The sequence below is a fragment of the Aphelocoma coerulescens genome, chromosome 4, assembly GCF_041296385.1.
Source record: "Aphelocoma coerulescens isolate FSJ_1873_10779 chromosome 4, UR_Acoe_1.0, whole genome shotgun sequence".
In the NCBI taxonomy this organism is placed as follows: domain Eukaryota; kingdom Metazoa; phylum Chordata; class Aves; order Passeriformes; family Corvidae; genus Aphelocoma; species Aphelocoma coerulescens.
In genome coordinates, this window is record NC_091017.1 from 56114098 (window position 1) to 56139554 (window position 25457).

At 38.2% G+C, this 25457-nt stretch overlaps 1 protein-coding gene across 4 annotated transcripts in view; it reads left to right on the top strand.

The window, feature by feature from the left end:
- The first annotated feature begins 4099 nt into the window (after nt 1-4099).
- The window catches only part of RFC1 (replication factor C subunit 1), a 34772-nt gene continuing 13414 nt past the window's right edge, over nt 4100-25457 (top strand). Inside the window, exons 1-9 of one of the 4 annotated variants that reach the window (XM_069014254.1) lie at nt 4100-4763; nt 9846-9974; nt 10928-11003; nt 13084-13203; nt 21144-21376; nt 22108-22182; nt 24600-24677; nt 25004-25091; nt 25185-25375. In XM_069014254.1, the coding sequence (XP_068870355.1) occupies nt 4173-4763; nt 9846-9974; nt 10928-11003; nt 13084-13203; nt 21144-21376; nt 22108-22182; nt 24600-24677; nt 25004-25091; nt 25185-25375 (1581 nt within the window). In that variant the 5' untranslated portion in view covers nt 4100-4172. Of the gene's footprint in view, nt 4764-9014; nt 9117-9845; nt 9975-10927; nt 11004-13083; nt 13204-21143; nt 21377-22107; nt 22183-24599; nt 24678-25003; nt 25092-25184; nt 25376-25457 lie in introns of those variants that run through there. The other 3 variants (XM_069014257.1, XM_069014255.1, XM_069014256.1) reach the window with 3 other exon arrangements.

Here is a 25457-nt window from a genome sequence, read left to right on the forward strand (position 1 = left end):
CTACTTCAGTATTGGTTAATTTAACAATTCATATATACAGCTGGGGCATCAGCACAGCCAATATTTATAGAGCAATTTTGCAGTATAATTTGATCTTTTAACATGTTTAGTAACACTGTGTATGTTGAGATACAGTCAATTTACTCAATACAGTAAGACTGATGCCTGCCATTTCTGTTTTTCTTGAAGTACAGTAATTTAAAGTGTGTCCATATAGTAACAGAACTGTTTGACCACAGCTGCAGAAGAGCCTTGAGGAACAACATAGAAGTGTCAAGTAACTTTGCATGCAAGAAAGATATGCTCTGAAAGCTGAACATGGGAACAATTTATCACCTGAGCAGAGCACTCTGGTCAGATGATTTAGCCCTGCTGCCATGTAGGACATGAAAGCCCAGCTGCACTGCTGGGCTACTGCTTGCTGCTTTACTGCTCCTGCTCCCTGTGAGAGCACGCTTGCAGCACTGCATAATGCCACTGGCACAGACCTTTAATTTATCAGTAAAGCTGATTAATCAATACAAATGGAAACCAATTTATTTTTAGGATAAACAACAAAACATCCATGTTTGTAAGCATTTCTCTGCAGTGCCTTTACAAGAAACATTTTCACCACAGATGAAGACAAGAGCTCCCACTGACATCTTCTGCACTCCAGGTCCCTGGTGATGGGGTAGCCATACATCTGAGCCTCTCCCATATAACAAACCCAGCACTCCCTCAGCTACCTGAAGTAACCAATCTACATTTCTCAGCCAAGATCCTACCACACACAGGCAGCTTGGGAACAAGAGGAGCAGACAGGGACTATACCAAGTTGGTTTACTGTACATACTGACATGTTCCTTTTTCGTTCTATGGAACAGCATTTAAAATGCTGTTTGATGGCTATTGCATCAACATCATCCTTCTATTTTGACACATAAAAGCACTGATTGTATGTATCCTACTTTATGAAAGAACACCCAAACACAAGTCGTTGTCAATGCCACTTCTAAAGCAGCTAGTTACCATATTACCAGATGCTCAAGCTCCAAACATCCACAACAGCTTTGTAACACTATGACAATCTGTGGGCAAGAGAAAGACAACAGGCTTCTCCCACTAAATACAGCAGTGGTAGTACCACTGGCATGAGGATGCAGACAATGTATTGTACCTGCCTGAGATGTGTAAGGTGCAGCAGAGACTGGTGCTCCCAGATGCTTGGTCTGTACAAGGCTATGAACTGTATTTCTTTCCTTATGATTGACATGACTGGGAGCATGCTATAATCAAGGTCTGAAAGTGTTTCAATGTTTCAAGACTGTGAATCCAGTTTCTTACTGCTTGGTCAAATGTAACTATTTGGGCTGTAATTTAACTTCATGAAGTTAAAGAGCAAGCAGTTTAACTGATGTGAATCATAAAGTGACTTGAATTTGGAAGGAGGATTTCATGACCTGAGCAAAGACTTGGGGAAAGGAAGTACTGTGACAGTTGTTAATTTGGAAAGCAACCAGCGCAGAAGAGTGACATGTGATATGGGGCTGTTGGGAAGTGAGGATGTGAAAGGAGGGGAAGAGAATTAATGGTTCCACTGGCTCAAGTGGCAGTGTCAGGACAGGCTCCAACCCTGGTACTATATGAGGACATCATACAGTATGATGCTGCACAGTGGGATTTCCTGCCTCTGTCCATGCACTAAAGCAATCTGGTTTCAGAATGAATCAAGACTGGGAGAAGCTGAAATCTCCAGGGCACTTGCTGATACAGACTCAGTAGTTAGGAGGCCTAATGATTATTCAGTTTCATTCTTAACTTATCAGTTTTCCTTTTCTTGTTTGCCTTTGCCAAGGCATGTGATTAAAATGAAGAAAACAATTTTTCACTTGACTCTTGAATATGTACTCTCCTTGTTTTGGGGTTTGGCTTGAAAATCTGGGGTTTGATCTACAGAAATGCTGAACACATTAGCTAAAAGGGTAGAGTTTTGAATGTTAGACTGAGTATCTGAGTTGACGCATTCATTCTGCCTAGATATGTAAATGAAGAAAAAGACCTAAAGACAAAGTTCACTCAGAAAAAGCGTAATGTTTACATTAAGCTGCTCAGATCTACTAGTGTTAGGTGCTCAGAGAAGCACAACTTACATAATTGCCCACAACAGCGTCATGCAAATCCCTTATCTTTACCTTATACAGCAAAAACAGTTTGAGATGGGATCAAGTCTCTTCTAAAGGCACAGAACTGTGATGGATACTGGAGAAAGCCTAAGGTAAATAGAAACTACACCACAGATTTATGAAGAATTTTTGGAATTTTTCATCTGTAACAAAATGCTAATTCCTGCTTCTACAATGCCAGGAAAAATTTATTTTCTTTACTAGAGAGTCTAGTAAGAAAAATATTCCTTATGGGATTCTTCCAAAATAGAGATTACTATCTAGTAAATAGTATTTTAATGCCATTACTACAAAAAAAATCAGAATTTAACCTGAAATTCCACTTAAAAAGTTGGTTTCAATTCCAAAAGAGTATCAACATAGCAATATACAAAAAAGTGAAAATAAAATAAGATATTAACAAAAAGAAAACAGATTATTTTTTATTTCTCAATATAAGAAAATGTAACTTTCTTATTAACAACCTCATCTCTTAATAAGCAAGACAAAGCCTTCACTAATAATAAAACCAGTAGGACTGGGCTTATTACATAAGGGAAAAAACCTCTCAAGTTCAAGAGTTAATATCTCACATTTTTAAATGTATTTTAGAAAACAAACCCAACATAAAAAGGCAAATAGTCTGTGAGTTTCAGAAAGGTAGAAAACAATACTAATTAAAAAAAATATATTTGTCATAGTGGTGAAATCAAGTGTACTTTATCTACTTCTAAAAAAGTTGTCATTTTAGTTGGGTAATAGGCCTTTAAAACACAACCCATGATCAATTATAGACTCAAAATGGATTTTGCCTTGATTCTATCTTGCAAAGCATATCACAACACAATGAGTATTCAGTTTTGTTTCCTGTGATGGAGCAAGATTCTTCCCACTTCCACTGGTTTCGTAGACATGTACATAGGAACAGAGGTATTCTGTGTCTCCACACCATACCCAGGAGTGAATTATAGACATTCCAGGTATTCAGCCTGATGTCTCCATAAAGGGTTAAACTCTTGCCTTCCAAGAAACATGAAGATGTCACAAGCTCACAAGCAGATACTGCTCTGCTAGATGTTACTCTAGGTAACTTTATCAACTACAAATAGAGATAACCACCTGCAGTAACTCTTTTAGCATTATTTGAACAGTTTGGCTCTTACAAATATCAGCCATTTAAACTGATCTTTAGTTCAGGTATCAGGAATATGCACAGCTTTAAAAGTTACATAACGAGAATTAAATATGTAAATACAAACTTACCACAGGAGATGTTTTTCTAAACCATTATCAGTTTTGTTTGCATAGCCATTATGTTGAGTGCATATGGAATAACTTGGAAAACAGGCCAAAAAGCACAACATGTCCTGTGGGTCTGTGTTTACTTGTTCACTGTGTTCTTTATGCAGAAATCCAAATTCACAAGCTATGCTCATGCTGAAAATACACGACTCCACCTAACCATGCGTGTTCATAAAAGAACGGTAGCAGTTTCTGTGCAAAAAGATCTTACAATTACTTAAAGTCCAATTTCAAGAGATAAACAAGAAAGGTAATAGGTATCATTAACAGTTATCTGGAATTTGACCATGCCACCAAGTAGACAGTGAATACAGAGGGAACAATAGTGATAGCATTAGGAATTGCAGTATGAGACGAGTACAAATTGAGCTTGTACTCTTTGGTTGGTTTTTGATAAGTGGTCTCCTAAATCACTGGCAGTATTTGTAACGTCACAAATTCAGTTTGCCTTCCCTATTCTTCTCCAAGTCCAACAATAATTAGCAATTCGGTAGGTTGGCAGAATCTAAACATTAGACAATATTTGAGAGTGGAGTCGTTTCCATTTGGCTTGACCAAGTTTATTCCCTTCCGGTGTTTAGCAAGTAGAGGGAAAAAAATGGAAGAAAATATATATTTCATTAGAAATTAATTAGAAAATTAAACAACCTGTAGGAGAAGATACAGCGTTAATTTCCCGGTTTCTCTTGGACTCCTAAGACTCCGAGCTCTCCCCAGCCTTGGCGCATGGGAGAAAATACCTTCAGAGGAACCAGAGCCCGACGCTCTCTGCACAGCCAGAATGGAAGGGACATCACATGTTTATGGCCAGGAAATGCCTTTCAGTGCTGCGCTGACCCGGGCCTGGCTGCCCGCCTATTTTGGGGGCTGCGTTTGCCTCAGTGGCCTAAAAAGAGACGAAAATCATGGAGGCCTGGCACTGCTCTCTTGTCTGTTTTCACCCAGCAGTTCAGCCTGCCGGCTCGCCTGCTCTGCCGGAGGCCCTCGAGCACACGCAGCTCCATTTTGAGCTGCTGCTGCTCGAGGCGGCGGGAGCGGTTAAACCTCCGCCGCGGGGAGGGGCCGCTGCCGCGAGCACACGAACGCGGACAGGGGCGAGGGGGCCGGGGCCGGGAGTGTGTTGGAGGCAACCGGGCTCCCCTGGGATCCACCGCTATGGCCCCGGCCCCGGCCCGGGGTACGCCCCGGCCGCCCCCCAGCCCCGCCCGTCGCGGCCGTGACGGCAGCGCCGCGCGCCGGGCCGCGGGAGTTGGCGCGAAGGCGGGAGCATGGAGGCGGGAGCGTCCTGCTAGGCACAGGGACCGCGCCGCCGCCATGGTGAGGGGCTCCCCGCCGGGCCGGGGCTGTGCGGGGCGGGGGCGGCGCGCAGGGTCCCGGGGGGCGGCTGCGGGGCCGTCGAGGCCCGGCGCGGCTGAGCGAGCCCCGCGGGCGGCCCCGGGCGCGGAGCCCCGCGCGGTGCCCCAGCGGCTGCGGCGGAGAGGCCGCCCCGCCGCGCTCCCGCCCGCAGGGGCCGAGGCCTCCCGCGCGTGCCAGGAGCGTGAACCCGTGGCCGAGGAAATGCCCTTGCCGAGAGGGAGATGCGGCTGAGCCTCTCCAGCTTCCCTTCCCCCCCGAAAGCGGGTGGGGAGTAGGGCGCGGACCGTGGGCTCGTCCGGGGAAGGAATGCGGATGGGCATACCTTCTGTAAAAGCGGTGTGCCGGAGTGTTAACTCTTCCTTTAATTCCAGCGGGAATTAATTCCACACGAGGCGTTTCTGATGCCGAGCTGGAGGGTGCACAGTATTTGCAGAAAAACAATTCGAGTGGGGAAAAAAAGAGTTTGAGAAAGTCTGGAAGTAGACACTTGTTTATAGATAACGATGCAACCCTCAGTAGGATGTAAAGAGATTTTAAATGTAAATATATCCTGTGCTTTCCAAAGTGCTGCTCACCTTACCTTTACAGCCACCCTAAGATGGTATCCCCTTTTCATTTCTGGCTCGGATAAGTTTGCTTTTATTCAGATGGAGTCTCTGTCCCCACTTTTGCTGGCTTAACTACAGACGTCATTTTGCAAGTTAAGTGCAACTCTTTGGACTCTCCAAAGAGTTTAAGCTTGTTTATAGCTTGTACCTGGTGCTTCGCAATGATGGGTGATACAACCTGAGTCTTCTGCTGTACTGGCAGAGGTCTGCCAGCACGAAGACTCTTGGCACTATTAAACTGTGATATTTTCATGGTTTGTTTTGGGCTGGCTGATTACTTCAAATTTATGTACAAGGACACATCTCTTCTGTGTCCCTGCTATCACCTTTTTAGAAAACTGATCTTATTGGAAGGCTTGCTTCCTCCTTTCCCACCTTCCTGGGACAAAGGCATTCTCCTTCTTGTGTAGTCTTCTGAATGTCACCATCTCGCAGTGTCTGGCCCTGTCCTAGAAGGGCGGGAGACAACCATCATTTTGGGGAATGTAAAAGTTGCCTAAGCCCGTTCCCTTTTCAGTGCTTAAGTGGCTGCTCAACCATCACTACTGCAGCTGTGGAAATAGAGGCAAAAGTACAGTGATGTTAGTAATGGTGCAGCCTGTTCTGCTTGTGCAACAACAGCATGAGCATATTGCAAGTCCATGTCATACCCTTGCAAACTTTTTTCATGTAGTGTGAAGTGTAAGTAGCCCCTGTTAGCTTGGTTCTGCAGCATATTCTCAGCTATGCTGAACTGATGTGTGCACAGTTACACAACAAGCTGACTTGTATTAGAAGGGATTTATTTTTCACCCAGATTGGTGGCCTGACCCGGTTCCCAAGCAGTGAGCTACACTGGTACACCTGAGGGAATGAATGCCCAGGAGTAGAGAGTTCTTGAGTTTTGTCTTGCTGAGAGGGACACTCATGGCTGGAGCTGGAGATCAGCTGTTAAACACTGAGAACTGTGATACTGCTACAAAAGCACTGCTGCAGTTACCACTATCAGTAACTGTTCATTAAGTATAGTTATCCAAGCAGGTATTACTGGTTTCACTGAAGTGATACTATAAATCTGATTTTAGTTAGTGCAATTGCTCTGGAAGTGCCAAGTGCCAGAGCTGATATCTGGGCAAAACTCGCACTGGAATAGGCAGATTGGAAAGAAATAATGTTGTTTTGATATGAGGCCCTCATTGAGACACTCACAGTACCTGAAGTAAGGTGCATAACTTTCTGCTGCAGTCATTGAGCTAGGTTGGTGAAGTTCAGTTTTCTGTCTCGTATTTTGAGGTGCAGACTGGATTATATGATGTTACTTTGGAAAATATTCTGCCGTAGTGAACACTAGTCTTGTAAAAACACTCTTTGAGTTAGCAGTCGTCGTACTACCTAACGAATAGGTTTCAGTTTCTGTTTCTCTACCCAATAAAACAGACAGATGCAAATCTTTCAAGAGAAAACTTGCAGGCTGGCATGATTAATTACTGTGGTCTTCTGTTACTGTGTAAGATGGAGGATTTGAAGCAGTAGTCAGAACAGGCAAGGACTAGATGGCACAGCCATGCAACTCTAAGATAGCTGAGCAGGAACCAGCTTTTAAGGCCTTTCACATGCTATGCATCAATCACCCCCCTGAGTGAGAGCGATTAGACATTCTTAGTTACAACTCCTACCTAGGTGGAACTGCTCAAAGTTATTCCTTGCTGGTGCTGCTGTGGAAGCAGCCCTAGGGAGCCACAGCAAAATAGCCTTGCCTATTTTAATTTTAGCTTTATGGGCAAGGGAACTGCCATGCTGGTCAGTATCTGCAGGATACACAAGGCACATTGCTGTGGTTTTTGGGGTGATGTCCTGGAAGGAAACTTGACAGTTTCAGCCTTTCCTCATTGGAACGAACGTAGATAAAAGCTAAACATACAGATTTTCCTGGTGTATATATATATATGAGACCTGGTGGTCTCATATATGTATGGATGGCATAATATACCAATACGAAGGTCAGTCAGAATATGTTAAATAGATAAGCCCAGGATGGAGGAAAGTCTGGGATCTAAGCTTGTATGATAGATACTTACATGGCTTGATTTCTGCAATTAGTTATGCAATGAATTAATAATTTATTTGGCATATCTTTATAAATGGCCTGAAAAATCTGTGTCATGATTCTTGCATAAAAGCTTCATTGAAAGGTACCTTTATTGTTGCCCTGAGGCATACTTTTCTCCCAAGCAATTCTGTATTCACTGTGTTATGTCAGCAAGGTTACCTTGTCCTCTGAAGAGCAGGATAGCTGAAGATTGGCGAATTTATAGTGGAAAATTAAAGAAGGTTATGCATAGATGTCAATCTTCCTTTGTAGCTTAGGGCTGTGTATTTTAAGTTTGCATTTCATAAACCTTGTATAAATCTTAAAAAATTCTAATATTATTGCCTATGCTTAAAACACCAGAAGGTTCTGCAAAGCTTTTGTCACAATTATGTGCACTTTAAAACTGATTCCAGAACTGTAATCCAAAACTGAAGGTTTAGTTAGAGGAAAAATAGTGAAATTAATAAATCTTCCTTAAAAGCCTGTGGAGAAGCCTACTGAAAAGCTTTAGAAATAAGTTAAAGCAGACATGTGGTTTTAAAGTGGGCTAACCAATGTAACACATGTTCCCTGCTACCACTGTTAAGGTGTATAAGCTTGAAGACTGTAATTTTGGGATGTATTAATGTTCCCTCACATAACAATTGCCAGGTAGCACAGAGGTTGGCAGAGGATGGTAGATTTGTGGAGCACCTCACTTACTAGCTTACAGTTTTTGGTGAAAACAGTAGAATGAATGGAGCCTTACTGTTGATCTAAAATTAAATCCTCAAATATTTTAAGCTTTAAAGTAACAACTATTAAAAAAATGTAAACTTTAAAGTCACTTTATTTTGCAGCGTTGTATTAAGTATTTAAATTACTTTGCTACATAAAAGATCTAATGAGATTTGTTCTTCTTTTGCCTACGTTACCTTAAGCCTAAAAAGAAGTCAGTAATAATGAGTATAATTGAGTGATCAGGTCCACAAATCTACTTGGAAACTTTTTAAATAGATGCTCTCTTCAAATCTGTTAGCTATAGGTATCAGCAGTCAAAATTTCAGAGCTTATATAGTACTGCATTTATATTGTAGGAATATATGTAAAATAGTAGAGTGTTGAAAATCTATGCTTCAAGGCATGAATTCCATGGATGGAAAAATGTGAAGTCACACTGAGGAAGAATGATTTTCAATCTACCATTTGCTGAATCTGTATTAGTACATGCAGTTAAAACATAAAGAGCCTAAATTTTTACAGGAAACAACATTTCCAATTCTAGGAAATTGTTTTAAGTGTACTAAATTAATTTATACATGTCCCATTTTTTGATTATACTTTCAAATCAGATGTTCCATTGATTTTAAGCCCTAGATCCAAACTGACAGGGAGTGACTGTTAGAAAAAGAGCCTCAAACACCCCTTATTATCAATCAGACTTTATGCCAATTTCCTAAGAATGTACTACTTTACTTGTGGTTCCCTGTAATAATAAAGAAGTGCCAGCTGAAGTCCATGATAGAGAATAGCTTTCAGCTGGGTACAGTGGAGTCCTGAGCCCCATCCTTTACCTGCTATATATGATTTAGGCCAGAAGAGGTACTTTCTTTCTCTGAAATGGCTGCTAACCCTGGCAGTAGTAATAACAACCAGGTACTTGTTTTCTCAATTTCTTTTAATAAAACTGGATTGCTAGATTTTAAAAACAGAAGTCAGATGTGATTTTGTGTATACAATAATGTTTTTCTAAAATTTAAGCTTCAGCTGCTGATTTTACATGCTTAGAAAGCTTGTTATGGCTGTATTGTGGTCAGGTACTAAAATAAGGTAACAAAATTGATCTTGGTGTTACTTTATTTAAATTTTGTAAGTTTCTTGCTGGCTAGTTTTTTAGTGAGGTGTAAGTTACTGTCTTAAAAATTTATGAGAAGGTGGAAAATGCAGTATGTGTCACTACTTCACTCTTTCAAGCTCCTGGTCCTTTTCTGTCTTTCTACATTGGGCACTACTTCATAGTTGTGTTGATCATTTTAACTATAGAAATATTTCAGTCTAGGTTTGTGACCATCAGAAAAAAAGAATTCTAATGATACATCTGTCTTAAGTCATTGTATTTCATTGCTGGTGGAAGTTTGTTTTGCATTTTGTATTGGTGAAAATGCCCAACTAAGGAAGAAATAAATTTTTTTCATGATTCAAAGACTAGAGTCAGGTGGTGTGGGTGTCTGAGCAGCTACTTTTAACTATCTGGGCTTTGTTTTCTGAACTGTAAACAAAGTTTCAAAATCAATAAATGTAATGGAGCTGCTGAAAAGGTCACATAAGTGCGCTGCTATTGTGTAGTGTGAAGAGCTGTCTGTATTTAAAAATTTCTTTTACTAGGATATCCGGAAATTCTTTGGTGTTGTACCACCTGGAAAGCGCCAAGAATGTGAGTCTGTGAAAAAGAGTGAAAGAATTAAAAATGGTGAAGGACCCTCGAGTGGGAAGAAAAGGGAAAAGGAGGCTAAGGTTAGTTTTGCTTTTCATATTTATGAAGTGCTTGGTTTCTCTGATGCAAGACTGATTGTGTATCTAGCATTTTTTAAAGTCATGGTTCTTCTCACATACTAAAATAACAGGCTATATGTCAGTTGTTTTTACAGGTATGGGAGGAAACTACCACTTAAAATTAACTCCTAGCAGTAAAACTTTGTAGGTGGTGAAGAAAATTGCTAGTTAAAAAAATTGGCTTTGTAGGACAAAGGTAGGTATAGAAGTTCTTAGGGTTAAGAGCTAGTGTAAGAACAGTCTGATATATTTTGAAGTTATTCTGACTATAGCCACAGTTCTCTAAGTAGGTTTGGTTATGTAATTTTTAGTTTAATAAACCCAAGGTTTATGCACAGTAGATGCAGACATATCAAAGACCTCATGCTTACAAATGACGTAAAAGTCTGTGGTGTAGTGCCTGCTGACCAGTTTTTTTAACCAGGTATTTTAACACCTGTAAAGGAAATGTTAACACTGTGTTTGTTGGGATCACTTCTCTAAACCTGCTGCAAAGACCAAATTCTTTAAAATGACTGGTTAAAACCAGATTGGGTTCTGGTTTCAGACTACTTTCCATGTTAATCACCTGAGCTGTATAAAAAAGAAAGCAATGGCTAAAGCTAGTTTTAAAATCACTTAAAGAATAGAGGGATTTCTAATAGGATGGAATGTTTAATGTGAAACATAACAGTTTGGAAGAAAGAGCTGGCTTAAAAAAGTATTCTGACTGTATAATTTCAGTGTGAAAATTCTTCCTTATTTTCTCTCTGCTGCATCTTTCCCCCTCCCACACAGGGGTTAGGACTGCTTGTAAATGTAATATTGGAAAATAAATAACTTCTGTTAGAATTTGTTTGAAACTCATAAATTTGGATGTATGACTGGCTGAGTGGATCTGTGTAATGGTTGAACTAATGGACTGTTACACTTAGGTGAATAATTCACCCAGTGAAGATGATTCCAAACAAAAGCGGACAAAAAAGAAGAGAAGAATAATCTATGATTCAGGTAGTGTTCAAAGTTGTTTTTGAATATTCCTTTGTATTTTTTGCATCAGCATGCAAGGTTGATTAGGTAAATTGTATATCTGAAAGTTTTTTGAGGTTTTTTTTAGTCAATGCAGGTAAAACATTTTTCATGGCAAATATTGATGGATACATGTGTTTGATAATAATAAGAGTGCCAGGTATGTAATATACAATGCAAGGTAACTTTTAACAAAACAGCTGTTAAAAAAAACCCAAGACACAACCCACACACACAAAAAAACCCACAAAAAAGAAATTCAGATGATTAATTTTATCAAAACTTAGGAACTTTTTTTATTGCTATGAGATTGTGTATACATTGTGGAATGCTTTAGGTTTTTGGTTTTATTAAGGATAAATAACATCCTACAGTGGGCACAGGAGGCTGATTATCTACTATAACTTTACATTTCTTTGCATTGCATGAACATAATATAGGAGATTGTTTTAAAAGCAAACTTGGGTTTAATTTATTTGTCTTTTCCTATTAAAAAAAGTCTAGTAAATGTTTGTTCCATAGTTAGAAATTTACAGTATGAAGCACAGAGAATATAATTTGAAGATACCACATTCTAAAAATATTCTTTGGAGTATTACAATAAGGGAAACCTATTTTATAGCACTTCTATCTTAAAACATAACCCAAACAACAAAAATCCCCAAACAAGAAAACCCAAGCCCTTACGTGTCAAGATGTTAGATTAAACTAGAAATGTCAAGCTTTAAAATTAAATTTTCTGATCTGCTATGTAATTTAAATCCTCTTTGATGGTATTCTGTATCTTGTTGTGAAGCTGTAGAAAAGGTTGCAGGTGTTCCTACAATTTTTGACTCCTACCAAAGACTTCAGCTTGAAATTTTAGAAGCAATCTTTTTGATAGAAGACTGCTTTTCTGGTTGAAGAAAAATGATCACAGAAACATGTCCTATTAATGCAATTGTATATAGAAAACTGTTTTCAAATCTTTAGATAAAATGTTTTATAGACAGTTCCTGTTCAGCAGTCAGGAATAGTAGGAATACAAAATTAGTATATTGCTCAGCTGATACCTTTAAAGTACTGATATTGTTTGGAGATTTGACAAGTTCTAACCCTGTAGTAGTAGGAGAGAAAAAGAGACATAGTACTCTAAGCTCTTCAAGATGGAAAACTCTGTGGGTGGTTTTGTTTTTCATTTTTGTTTGTTTGGTTGGGTTTTTTTGTTGATGCGGTTGGGTTTTTTTGTTTGTTTGTTTGTTTTTGTTTGTTTGTTTTTTGCTTGTTGTGTTTTGTGCAGGGTGACAGTATTCAAGTCAACTGACTGTATCCAGTCTTTTTTTTAGATATAATTACAGTATATTTGTGTTTATCATGGGAAGAGGTAGGCTCTAAACATTAGCCCTCTCTGACACTTGTTAGTTGTCTCTGCTTCTTCAGTTCATCCTGCTGATTCATTTGGATGCTGGGATACATAATCCACAGTAGTGTAAATCTGTCATCTCGACAGCTTTTGGGATGTGGAGAATGGTTGGTGATGTGAGTGGCAAGCCACCAGTGTTCTCCTGAAAAAGCAGAGTACCACCTCAGTGATTTTTTTTTTTTTTGTCTGTTAGTTTGTGGAATTGGTTTCATGGAACACAGCAGCATAATATTATATTTTTTGTGGGTTTGGCATTGTTTTTTTTCTGGGTGTTTTTTTAAAAATGTTTGCTTGTTTGGTTTTGTTGGGTGTCTTTGGCTTTTTCTGAAGTAAGCTGCTGTGGTATCTTTGATGGTCGCATTCTTTTTCAGAAAGGTTGTTATACAGGTATAGCAATTACTGAAATAAATAACAAAGTATTGTTATGTAAACAAAAAACACTGTCAAGGCTGGGTTTTAGCCAGATTTTCATTTAGTCATTTATGTGATGCATGAAAAGCGAAGCTATGCTCTGACCTTCCTACCATATGGTAGGAATATGGAGTCTTTTTCTCACTCAGCTGAATATATGTGAACACATGTTAACTGTTAGGCTTTAAGTAACAGATCACATATGTGTATGTGGAGGAAATCTACATTTATGTTGTGGTCAAAATACAGATTCAGAAGAGGAGGTGTCGTCAGTGAAAAAATCCAAGAAGTCACCTGAGAAAAAAGCAGCTACTTCAAAACTTGGTAAAGTTCTAAAGCAGGATCCTGTTGTTTATATTTCAGAGACAGGTAATGGAAGAAATATATCATTATATGTTCACCTGTAGTGGGGGGGGGGGGGTTATGTTACAGTGGGATGGATTGCTTGACTGATAATACTCAAATGTGACCATAAAACCTAATATTGAGCAAGACAAATTATGTTCTCCTTGAACAAGCTAACCAAAAACACTTCAGAAGTTTAGCTTCAAGTACTGTAAAGTCACAGGAGCAGGGTGAAAACTGAGCTGATATTGAGTAGTGGCTTAGGTTGATTTAAATAGGCATGTAATTTAATGAGGTCATGCTTCCTTGCTTAAGAGAATTCCATAGATTATGGGGAAGAAGTTAAGTACCTTTAATATAGTTTAGCTGCTCACTAGCATACTTAGAAATAACTGTTGGCTGCAGGTGTGAAAACATGCATGTTTTCAAATGTTATTTTACTTGGTATATAATGTTCCATGTATAATCTCTGCGTGATATGTTGGTGACTACAAAAGTTCTTGGTTTTGTCTGTTACTTCTCAACACAAACATTTAGTTTGTCACTTGCTGCAGTGGTTGCCGGTACTTCTGCACCCAGTCCGAGCTGGGCTGAACCTGCAGCTTCTGTCTTCTGCCTTCTGTATTTCTCTGGAGCAGAGTTCTTTACTAGCCACAATACTTCCTGAAGAAACTGTGATTGAATTAACAGACTTGAATCCAAATCTGTTTTGATAAGGCATGGTTTTTAAGTAATAGAATTTCAGTAGTTCTTCTGTGATCCTCCTTGAGTTTTATTATACTTACTTTGGAAGAGTGGACACTGTCCGTAGGTATGGTAGTATTTTTTTGCTAAGTTTACTGCTGAACATAAACATTACCTCCCTATAATCATACCATGTATTTGTAAAACAAAAAGGGATTGTTTGCTGCAGTATTGCATTAGAAGTGTGGCTCAGATGGTTTTTTTTCTATACCTTTCTTCCTCCTTGGGGTCTTTTCAGAATTCTTGTCTTTAAGATACATTGTGCTTATTTTGCTTGTCCTAGGTAGTTAACCTGGCTGTATCATGTCAGGTATTCAAATGAGCTCATTTTTTCCAAAATAGCATGAACATTTTATTTGTTGTATTTATCCTTTTACTCAAAGCTTTGCTTCCTTTGACAGTTTTGCCCACAATTCTTTCCAAATTAAAAGGATCTTTAAAAGCATTTATCCCAGCATAGGTAAATGATCAAATTCCTAGGGAATAAACAGTACATATTTAGGTTTATTATGCAATTCCAAGTGGTGTAATCAAGTTTTTTGGCATAGGGGTACCATGGGAGCACTAGTCAAGGTTATTAGTGAAATCCCTGAAAGCCATGGGCTCAAGGTTACTCTTATCAAAAGAGTCTTAAGTACACACAGGGTTGACTTAACAGTGCATTTTAAAACAATGCCTTTATAACTTTGAGACATAATGCTTGAATTTTGTTTACATTTAATTTCTAGAAATTGTTTCTTCAGCTTAATGGAACTGTCAAGCTGAGTGCATTTAAGTGGTATCAATCCAGTAATTAGCTTGAGATAAATATGTTCTACAAGAATAGGAGTGTAGACATATAGATAGAAAAGATCCTAACAAAATTTGTAGGCATTTGTCCTTTTCTTGTTTTTACTGTTATGGAACTGAAAACTTAAATCAAGAATGTGCTGCTTGGACTCACTCGGAAGTCAGAATCTCATTCTCAAGGGTTCTGTCCATGGCAGTGTTTGAAAGAGCCTTTTGGCATCAAGAAGACAGTAGAAGTTTGGTAGTTAATTCCCTCAACCTATTTTTCAGTTTAATTTGAAACTTTTTTCCTCTTGTTGCTTGAATTTCTTTTCAGCTGTTCAATATAATTCTGTGGGATACAGCTTTCTCCAAAAGTGTTTGGGGAAATTAACCTTTTGGTTTGTTTAAGAGTAGACTGATCTGGATTACTGTGTTGCTTTGTTTCTTATTGGCTTGTGAACAAGTTAATTTTTTAAAAGGCAAAAGAACAAAGCAAGAATAATTACTCTTTGGTTTTTGTTGATACATTTAATCTAAATAAATATTTAGTTTAATGATGGCCAAAGATAAAGTTATTCTGTACAGTAACAAGGGGACAAAAAGCCTTTTTTTGTTGGTAGTACAGTCTTAGGGGATTGGGAAAAATCAAAATGCTCGTTGTACTCATTAAAATAATACTTGTTCTGTTTAATGAAGTACAGAACCTTGAGCTTTGTAGATGACCTGTTATTGTGGTCTGTTGAACTTCATCTGGTTTCATCACAGGTGGTGATTTAGCAGGAATTTTGACCTCTCTTGAAGTGAATACTTAATCTTTCATATACATTGTGCAGAGGTAATCATGTATATGTAGCGATTGCCTTGATTGCTTGAATATCTTTAAAAAAAGAAAACCCTTGTTGTAGTGGTAGTCTGAATTATTTATAAAGGTAGAAAAACTGACATGGTAGGAACTGAGGAGGTCTGTAGGCTACTGGAAAACTGTTCCTTCGGAGCTTAGAAGACAGGACAAAAATAATAGCTTGTAGAGGTCCTTGCTGAATAGAAACTCTTTTAATGTAGAGAATATTAGGGATAGGGAAACAAACAAACAACAAAACAAACCCAAACAACCTCTGACAAAAATTTAGGTAAGTGCTAATACTGGTGGGCAAAAAAAATAGTCCCCACATTCAAGCACAGGTTCAAATGAGCAGCAGGTTGTCAGTGAATAAGCATGTCTTGCACTGAAATATTTCATGGGGGAGTAAAATACTGTCACTGGCACTTCCTAGGCAATACTTGTGTTCTACTTATGGCAAATACTATACGTAGGTGAAATGTGAGGAGGGGATAAATAGTACTCTATGTACCAACTTTCCTCTAAAGTGTTTCATGCAAGGTCAGTTGAGGTGTAGTTGAGCCTTAAGGGAGTTCTGAAACATACTTGAGGAGTAAGAGTGGGTTCTGGGAGAAATCGTCTGAAGAAGCTGGGATGGGTGTTGCCCGTTTAAAATTAATTTGGTTAAGTTTGAGGATACCAGCAGTACAACGTAAGGGTTGTGTAATGGTAAATGTGCTCTTGAACTCAAACTCTTTAAGAGTTGAGAGGAGTGTTGTATGAACATAGTAAATGTATGATAGTAGTTAACTCCCTGAATAGGGGAGTAAGGGTAAACCAGGGGTGTGGATGAAGTTAAATATAATTTACTCTTATAGAAGTGGTCTTTTTTTCTTTCTACAGAAACTAGGATAACAGCAATATTGAGAAATAAATGTAATTTTGACTAAAAAAAGGATTCATTTATCAGAAGACATTGGAATTACTTGTCAGCCTGTATTTCAAACATGGCAGGACATGAAATAAAATTAATTTTAGCTTAGTCTTTGTAGCAGCTCTTCAAGCTGTACCCGTGTTAGCTCAAGATGTTGCTGCTTTCCTCTGCCTGTTCCTATTTTCCATGCTGGAGACCTTTTTGCTCCTTTTCAGATCTCCTTATTGAGCTGCCAGAGTAACTGATCTTAATGTGGTTAATCTGCTGGATTAGTTCAAAATGTAAAAAGAGGATTTATGTTTAAATTTTTCTTCTCACTGATTGATTTTGTTCGAAAACAGAGCATTGTGTCCTGAGAGGCTCAGTAGGTTCAGTTGCCTGAGCTGCACCTGGAAAAAATTGGCACATTTATACATGCCTGGATTGCTTTAAGTTACTTTTGTTCATGTTTTGTAATTATTCACATGGCATTACTGAGTGTTCCTGTCATGCACAGAACTTCAGGCAATTAAACCAGAGCATGAAATTTCATTGCATGGTGGGGATTCAGATCTGCTTCTGTGAACTACTGTTGTAGAAAAGTAACCTGCTCAAGTGAATAAAAGTTTCAGTAATAATAAGCTGGAATGTGTTAACGGACTGATCACTTCTAATTGCTTGCTGAAGTAATACACACAGCTGTTTCTACGGCAAGTGCAAGCATTTCATTTGGAAGGAGTTGCTGTAATTGATGGGTTTGCAGCTATAAGATAATTTACTGTGTTTTAATATATTCACCTTTCTTACGTATTTTGATGGTCCCAAAACAGCATACAGACTTGACTAAGAATTTTGTTTGGTATGTATTGGACCAAGGATATCAAAGGCTATGTAGTTTGACATTCGAGTGTCTAACTCTAAGAACATGGTAGTTAACTGCATTTCAGTCTTGTATCCCTAAACCTTTTTTATCTCAAAGTGAAAAATAAAGCAGAAGCAACTTTCTGCTGTTACCTTTGATAATTGGAAAATCCAAAAATAATTTTGTTTCAGGGGTGTAAAGGTAAAATGATTCAGGTAAGCTTTATATTTTTATAACAGCACAGAACCGTGATATGTCAATATAGGCCAAGTGCTGACAATTGTGGTTTAAAGTGTATGTTTGTAGTACATCTAAAATCAATTAGCTTTTTGAGAAATGGCATGAAAAATCTAAAATGACATAGTGACAATATCTACATTTAAAAATTGCAACTACTAGCCTTTTTAAATGAGGAGAAATTAAAAATAAACTTTGCTAGTCCCACATAGCATGTGCTCTTTGGAAGGAGTTACAGGGGTTGAGTTGGAATAGACCTGCTGGCTTTTTTGAGAAGTGGTTATCTTAAAGGTAATCTTTTTAAAGATTTACTTTAAGCAAAAGATGAGTACAAAACTCAATCCTGCCAAGTGTTGGGAGTGTTGAGTACTGACCCATGCATAGGTAAAGTGAATAAAGTCAATACTAGGACTGTAGACAAACTCTATTTTCTGCACCCTCAATACAGCTTAGACAGCAATGCCTGTTGCTGGAGATGGCAAGTTCTTTAGGACAGGAACTGTTTTAAGTACTTGCACAAGAAGTGGTGTCGTTGAAACTGAAGAACGTCCAGAATATTACTCCTTCATACAAGTAATGTAGATTTAATGATTTTAGGATGTAGTCCTTTAGCTCCATATAGAAATCCTTATGTACTAGTCTACAAATGCCAATTCAACATACCTCATAGTAAGTACAAATTATTTGTAACCTGTAAATGCCCTGCCTATATTTGGAGTTGGTTTTATGACATCATAGTAGGCTGTCCCTGCCTCAAATATTTTGTATCCTAAATAGAATAGGAACCGGGAAATTACATTCTCTGGTGATGAGCAATTCAACAGTACAGAAATAATAAATTAATAAAATTATTTCATTGTTCTGAAGGTGCTCTGAGGATCTGTCCTATACTGCTTGTTGCCGTTGTCCCTGCCTGCAATAGATTGCTCCCTTTTTAGATGGGCTGAGGTCATTCCTGTACCCAGGCCTTTTAAAAGGATCTGAATTTAAACAATGTTTAAAATAGCCTAGATAATTTTCATCAGGCTCAGTTAGGGAACAGCTGCAGATGTTGCTCAGTAATCAGCAGGTGAAACTCTTTTGAGAAAGGGTGAGGATAGGAAAGAGGAAGAGGACTAACAAACAGTTACAAGTGACCTGCTGGCATTGGTGTATTAACATAATTGTGCTACTGCTGGAACAGTATATAAAAGCCAGCTGTGCTTTAATGTCACGGAATAGCTCTTAAAACCCTCAGGATGATATTGTTCGTTGCTAGGGAAGTTTGTCCTCCTACATTGCCTGGCATAATAGATCCCTGCTTCATGTGTAGTGTTTGCATACAAAATAATTAAAAGCAATCTCCTGATTGTCACTGCGTGTGTGTTCCATTGATCACATGATTAGCTTTCCCTTTGTCACATGTACTTGATTTCCAGAAGCCTCAGCTAGAATATATTTACTTGTGTTTGTAGTTCTGAGCTGATCCTAGGGGAAAAAAAAAAAAGAAATGTATGTTCACGATATTTTTTCATTGTGTAACACACAAAAATGGATCAATGTAAGCAGGACATACTGTTATTGGAATAGTCATGTACTGCTATAGAAAGGTTTTGCAACAGAAAAGTCACCTAGTTGATGATGAAATTGATTCCTGTTTCTTGGTGAAGTCCATGTCCCTGTATAAGGCTATCTCAAGGTTTGCCCAGTAATTGCTATAAGAATGCAATTAATCTACAATTTTTACAAGTTAAAATCCAAATTTTTACTTGTATTTTCCCACAAATTATTAACTTGCTTGTATGAAAAAGAACATATCTTTTTCCTTTTACAAGTCATGTGTTGAGAATAGTGCAGCAGCAATAGTAGTACTCTCTTGGCATTTTCAAAGTTGTAAATAAAGTTGCCTTCATGCTTGTAAGGAGACTGGAAGCGTGCAGCTGATTAACTTTGCTGTTCACTTCTGTGGCAGTAGGTGTGTGGGAACAGTTTGTTTCAAGGAAGAAGTGTTAAGGTTTTACTGAAAAAGTTGGTGTTCATCAGTACTTGAAATAAGGGAAGTGCCTGGAGATCAGGTGAATTTGTGATGTGCTTCTGAATTTCCTGAACCTGGGATGAAACTATAGCCTAAGTGTCAGTCCCCTAAAGCCTCTTTTGAAACCCACTTAATAGAATGAGGCTGGTTTTGTCTTCTAATGACCACTTCCGTGTTCTTATTCTCCCTTTATTTACATTTATCAATGACTGTTCATGAGTGAGTCTCTTGTTTGTCTTCCGCCACTGCTTGCAGTCAATAAATGCTTCTAATCCTGTAATGTCTTGGAACAATATAACTAGAGCCAAGTTCTGACTATTGATAATACGTAGTAACTGGCTTCATAAATGACTTGAGTCTGTATATTTTTAAATTAAAATCTAATTGTATTTACTCTTCTTTCTACTTGAGAGAAAGCAATATCCTGTTGGGTTTTGTTGCTATTTATGGTTGTAAGTGAATAATGAAAAAAAATCAAAATTGCATACAGATCTTCTGCTAACAATAATGATAAGTGACAATTCATTTTTAGCATTGAGCAGTTGATAGACAGATGTAATTACACCTGTATTAATTGCTGATTTCCAGTAACAGTATATTTTACTCCTGCAAATATATTTTTTGTTGAACTGAAAAATTTGAAAGAACCAAAAATATTCTTGAAATTGTTTATGAGATAAGCAATCTCCTATTCAGACTTGAAACTATCATAAATTAGGAGTCTTAAGCATCTAGAGTCCAAATCTCTCTGATATGTCATAGTTTGTTAAATTGAGCTAAATGGCAGTAAGAGATTTACTACTGCATCGGGAAAATAAATTATGTTGAGAATAGCAAAGCTTTTAGCTTTGTGTAAAACTTGCTGCTGTCAGCTGGGGGTCTGGGCTTGAATTTTCTCTTCCATATATTGCTTTGTGAATTGAGTTGGCTAAAATGCCACTTTATCATGGATAAATTTTTATCCTTAGGCATTTTCAATTTAACTGCTGAACCAATTTGCAGATGCACGTTTGTGTTAGTTTTTTCCCTCTCTCAGCTTTCTCTCGAAGGAATAGATGGAATCCTGCTTGGTTCTCATTGTATTCTGCCTAGTAAGTGTTCAGTAGCAGGAAGTTCTGGCTGATGCCTGTAACACTCTAAAACACTGCCATCTGTTGAGAACAGGTGAAACAAAAAATAATTGTTTCCCTCCATCTTTGTCTAGAATACAACAAAAATAAGAGATGACAGGCATAAAGCATCTTCTAAATTTAGGGAAGTGGTAAGAAAACAATTTTTTGTATGAAAAGAAATATGGGGACTTAAATTAGGGGTTGCTGGAAAATGAACATGTTTTTGTGATAATGCTGTCAGTTTAAGTTCTGTTAAAAAACAGATGTTTAGAACAATCTGTGTTTATGATATGCTGAGATGAGTGTCTAAAATATCTCTAGTTTGAGAAAAGTAAAACTAGACTTCAGTTAGAGGCATGCAAATAAAACTGCCTCTGTTTCTGTTCCTCTCAAGTCTTTCCGCTGCTTTTTTACTGTGTCTAATGCTCATTTTGGGGGGATTTTCTCTCAGTTCTGTTTACCAGAAGTAATGGAATTCTCTTTGTGTTTAGATGAGGAGGATGATTTTGTCAATAGAAGAAATTCCCTGAAACCGAAGGAGAATGGGACGTCAGCCGCTGGCTGTCCAGGAACAAATACTGTCAAAAAAGGAGAGGTCAAACCACAAGCTAAAAGCAAACCCCTGTCTCCAGTGAAACAGACTCCCACCTCTGCACTTGATTACTTTGGGACAACGAGTGTCCAACGGTCAGAAAAGAAACTGGTAGCAAGTAAAAGGAAAGAGGTGAGTACTGATGATGTTCTTTAGGCTGCTTGTGTGTCTGAAGGCAGATCAAAATGGGCAGTTTGGTGACTGCAAGGAAGTACTTAACTGCTGCTCTACCTCATGTTACTTAGTAATGATCACTCATGCAGAAGTTGAGCTCTGTTGATACGTGTGTGCACGTCAAGTCCTCAAATACAAGTTCGGAGTAGTATTGCCATGTTTCATAAGATAGCACAGAGTTGAAGGTAGTGTTTTCTTTATTGCCTCTTCTCAAGTGACTTTTCTTGAAATTCATTAAGTTTTCTGAGGTTAGTGAATGGAAGGGATAGCTTATATTTGAGGGTGGAGGGCAGACAGGAGAGGAAGAAGGTTGTTTTCCCAAGCTTTATGGCACACATACTCAGGGAATAATAAAGCACCAAGTAAAGTATGGAGGAAATTAAAAATTCCCAGGGTAGTTATTGATTTATTTTTCAAGTGAGCCAACTGTGATAGCTTCAGAGATGTTGAGCATTGTTTGAAGAAATGAGATGTTTGTATTACAGCATGGTCTTGTTTTGAATAATAAAATCCCTTGAAAATAGCCTTGTTTAATAGTGTTTAAGTTGGAGAGCTAGAAATTAAATGTTGCATGTCTCATTCACAGTCCTTTTCTAGAAGCATACAGAAGTAATCTGTATATATTAAATTACTGTAATTGACACAGTAATAGGGTAACTGAATGGTTGGTCTTTTTTTCTTTAATACAGCCTTCACAAAGCAGAGATAGCACACTAGATGATGAGGCCATTGCTAGGCAACTGCAGCTTGAAGAAGATTCAGAGGTAAAAGCTTTACAAATTTAATGCTCTATATTAAGAGCAGTTTGTTTAACTTAAAATTGTTTTTCCTTAAGAATTTGAGATGGACTTTCCAGGTATGCTATAAGTAAGTTGTCCCAGTTTGAGTCAAATTAGGGGAAATGCTGTGGGAGGAATATCCCCTCCAAAGAAGGCAGGTTTTCAGCTATCCCTCCCCCACCAGCTTTGGAAAGAAAATTCCTCGGGGGAAAGTGAAAAAGGAAAAAAAGTTATTTATTTAACAGTACATGCAGGCACAGGAAAAGAATAATGCTAAATACTAAAACCTCTTGCTGTGGAGAGAATCTGGGTAGATTTTTGAGTCCTTTGTGGGTGTCGTTTTCTCCTCTCCGGAGCTGGGGTTCAGCACGGGCTGCTCTGGGCCTGAGTGGAAAGCCCTCCCAGCGGGGTTGTGATATTCTGGTGTTCTGAGCAGTCCAGAAGAGAAGAAGCAGCCGCCAAAGTCCCAGGAAAAACTCCTTGCTTAGGTAATGAACAAAGAAGCTAGCTAGAAAGCAAAAGGAATGTAATTCTCCTTCTGCTGCGGAAGCGCAGCAGCCGGGCAGGAGAAGCCAGCGAGCTTATCGCTGTTTTTGAACACAGTGCCGAAGGAATTCCACCGGCTTCCCCCGCCTCTTAAAGGTCTGCCTTAGAGCTACAGAAAGGCACAGGATTCATGTCTGGGTATAGAGCAAGCAATAGGGGATACACATCATAACCAAGATATAAGTGTAATAAAATTCATCAATATGTGCAAGTATGGTTATACAGTTATTTTTATAGGCATTATTTTAGTTATGTAAATAGAATGTCACTCTAATCTTATTTTCTCTCTATAAAGACTTTTTCTGTCTGTGCAGCTGATATACCTATAATAAGCCTGCCTTTCACACAGAATTCACGTTCTGCTTCCTCATGTTTGGGTAGTGTTTTGATGGTGTTTTATTTTTTTTCATTCTCTGGAGTGAAAAATTAAAAGTCATTGCCATCCATGATGTGTTTTACTTGTCTTCCGAGTTTTCTTCTAGCTGAGAAGAATGTGAATGACCCTCATATGTCTTAAACTTTTCTATTTGGATCAGTACTAATATGAGGGAAAGGTACACTTACACATATTTACTTGCTTTTGGGAAAATTTGATTTCCCACATATATTTGAAATATTGAGTATTATCTGAAATAAGTAGATTGTGCAGACAAATCTACACCTCTGAAGGTAAGGATGAAAGTTAATGAATCCCACTTCAACCTATAAAGTTAAACAACCTGTCAGGGAAAATAAGATGATGTCTTTCATTTGAACTAATCTTACCTATAACAGAGTTTCTGTACATCAAAGTACTTTATATCAGATGTATCTCTGCCTCAGTCTGGTTTGCATTTGGTGGTCACTGCCCTTTTCCTTTCTCACTATACACAGGAAGGTAGATGCATTTCACTGTTACAGGCACATACAGACAGTGCCTGTGGCATACTGGTTTTATAGTCATCTATTGGGATCCAGAGCATGGCATGTCAGATTTCAATTGTGAAAGTATTTGTGTTGTTCTCTTGTTGAAACAATGGTCAATATTTATTGACAATAATATACACTATTCAGGAATAGAAAGAGGTTTTCCCCAAGACACCATCTTGGACAGGAAAGGTAACCAAAGGATCAGTTACCACTGGAGATGTCATGTTTATGTTGTAAGGTGAAATAAAAATGAAACCAAACTGATTTTGGTGGGATTTTTTTACAACTAATAAATAACTTTCACAGATGTCACGTGCACTGTTTGTTCTTACTGGTTCTTCTGTCAAAGAAAATCAGTTGTATGAGTATAAATAATACAAAGTTAAAGTATATTTGCTTCCCTGAAGTAGATAGAACTGACACTAAGAGCAAGGCTAAGAGCAGTAGTTAAATTCTCCAAAACTGACAGATTTTTTTTTTTTTTTAATATATATGTTGCTAGTAGTAAATGAAAATAAAACATTCATTCTGGACCACATCATAATTTTTAACAGGCATTGTTACTACTTGTCTTTTGGGACTGCCTTTGATAAAGCCAACAGGTTACATCTTGCAGGCTGCTTGTTATGAAGTGCTGCTTCAAAATTTGATTTTTTAAAACAAAAGGGTACACAACAATAAAAAATATGAGAAAAAAACTCCTTTGAATACAGCTTATACAGGCACAGTAATGTTTCTAGTGCAACAAGCCCATTTTTCTCACTAGATTTAACTAGTCTTGCCTTCTGGGGGAAACAAGTAATTCTTCAGTGCCATTTCCAGAAATTTATTCGCCTCTGGTAGGACACCTTTTTCTGGCTATGTGCTTGCTTAGAGTTTTTAAAAAATATACTAGAGTTAGAACTTGTTTGGCATGAGCCTAAAAATCTTGGTTTTTTCAATTTCAGCTGGAGAGACAGCTGCATGAAGATGAAGAATTTGCTAGAACTCTGGCCATGTTGGATGAAACACCGCAGAAGAAAAAGGTTGAATTCTTTTTAAACTTAAGCTTTTTGGAATTGCATTGCTGGGAGTGTTCTTATTTAGACACCTTTGTTTTGAGACTGCCATACAAATGCATTAGAAACAGCAAGAAAATGTTTTCATGGAAATAGCATACTCACTTTTATACCTCCCTCCTGGCTTTTCCTCTGTCAGTAAAGGGTGTCCTGCCTGATCAGACAGTGTGTGCTGGATGCCTCTGTTGGAATGGTGTCTTAAGTTCTAATCACAATTAAGTGAAGTGTGTTGCTGTGTCCCAGTGGTGGCTTGGGACACACATCCCTGACTTTGGCATCGTGTGTTTATTTAGGCTCGGAAAGATACAGAAGGAGAGCAAACAGTACTGAGCATCAGTAGCAGCCCTAATAGGACAGCAGGATATAAGCAGTCAGAAAGAGGTAGGACACAAACTGAAAAGCATTCCACTAACTTATACTATTAATGAGATACACTTTTATATATGAGCTCTTCTCCCTCTGCCTCCTTTCAAGTGAAGGCAACAGACTCAGCTGGTGCAGCCAAGAATTATTCTGCAAAGCGTCAAAATAAATCTGAACAGTTGAAAGAGATTGCTGAAAAAGAAAGAGGTGCTCAAAATTCACTATCAAGAGAAAAAGCGGCTTTGGGGAAAGAAGAGAAGACACCACCAAAGAAGGAGAAAGTCTCTCCCAAGAAGACTGAAGTAGGAGTTCTCAAAATTAATTTAGATGTCTTGGTGGAGTTTGCAGGAAAATAGTTTTCATTTATTATGGGTGTCACTGTTG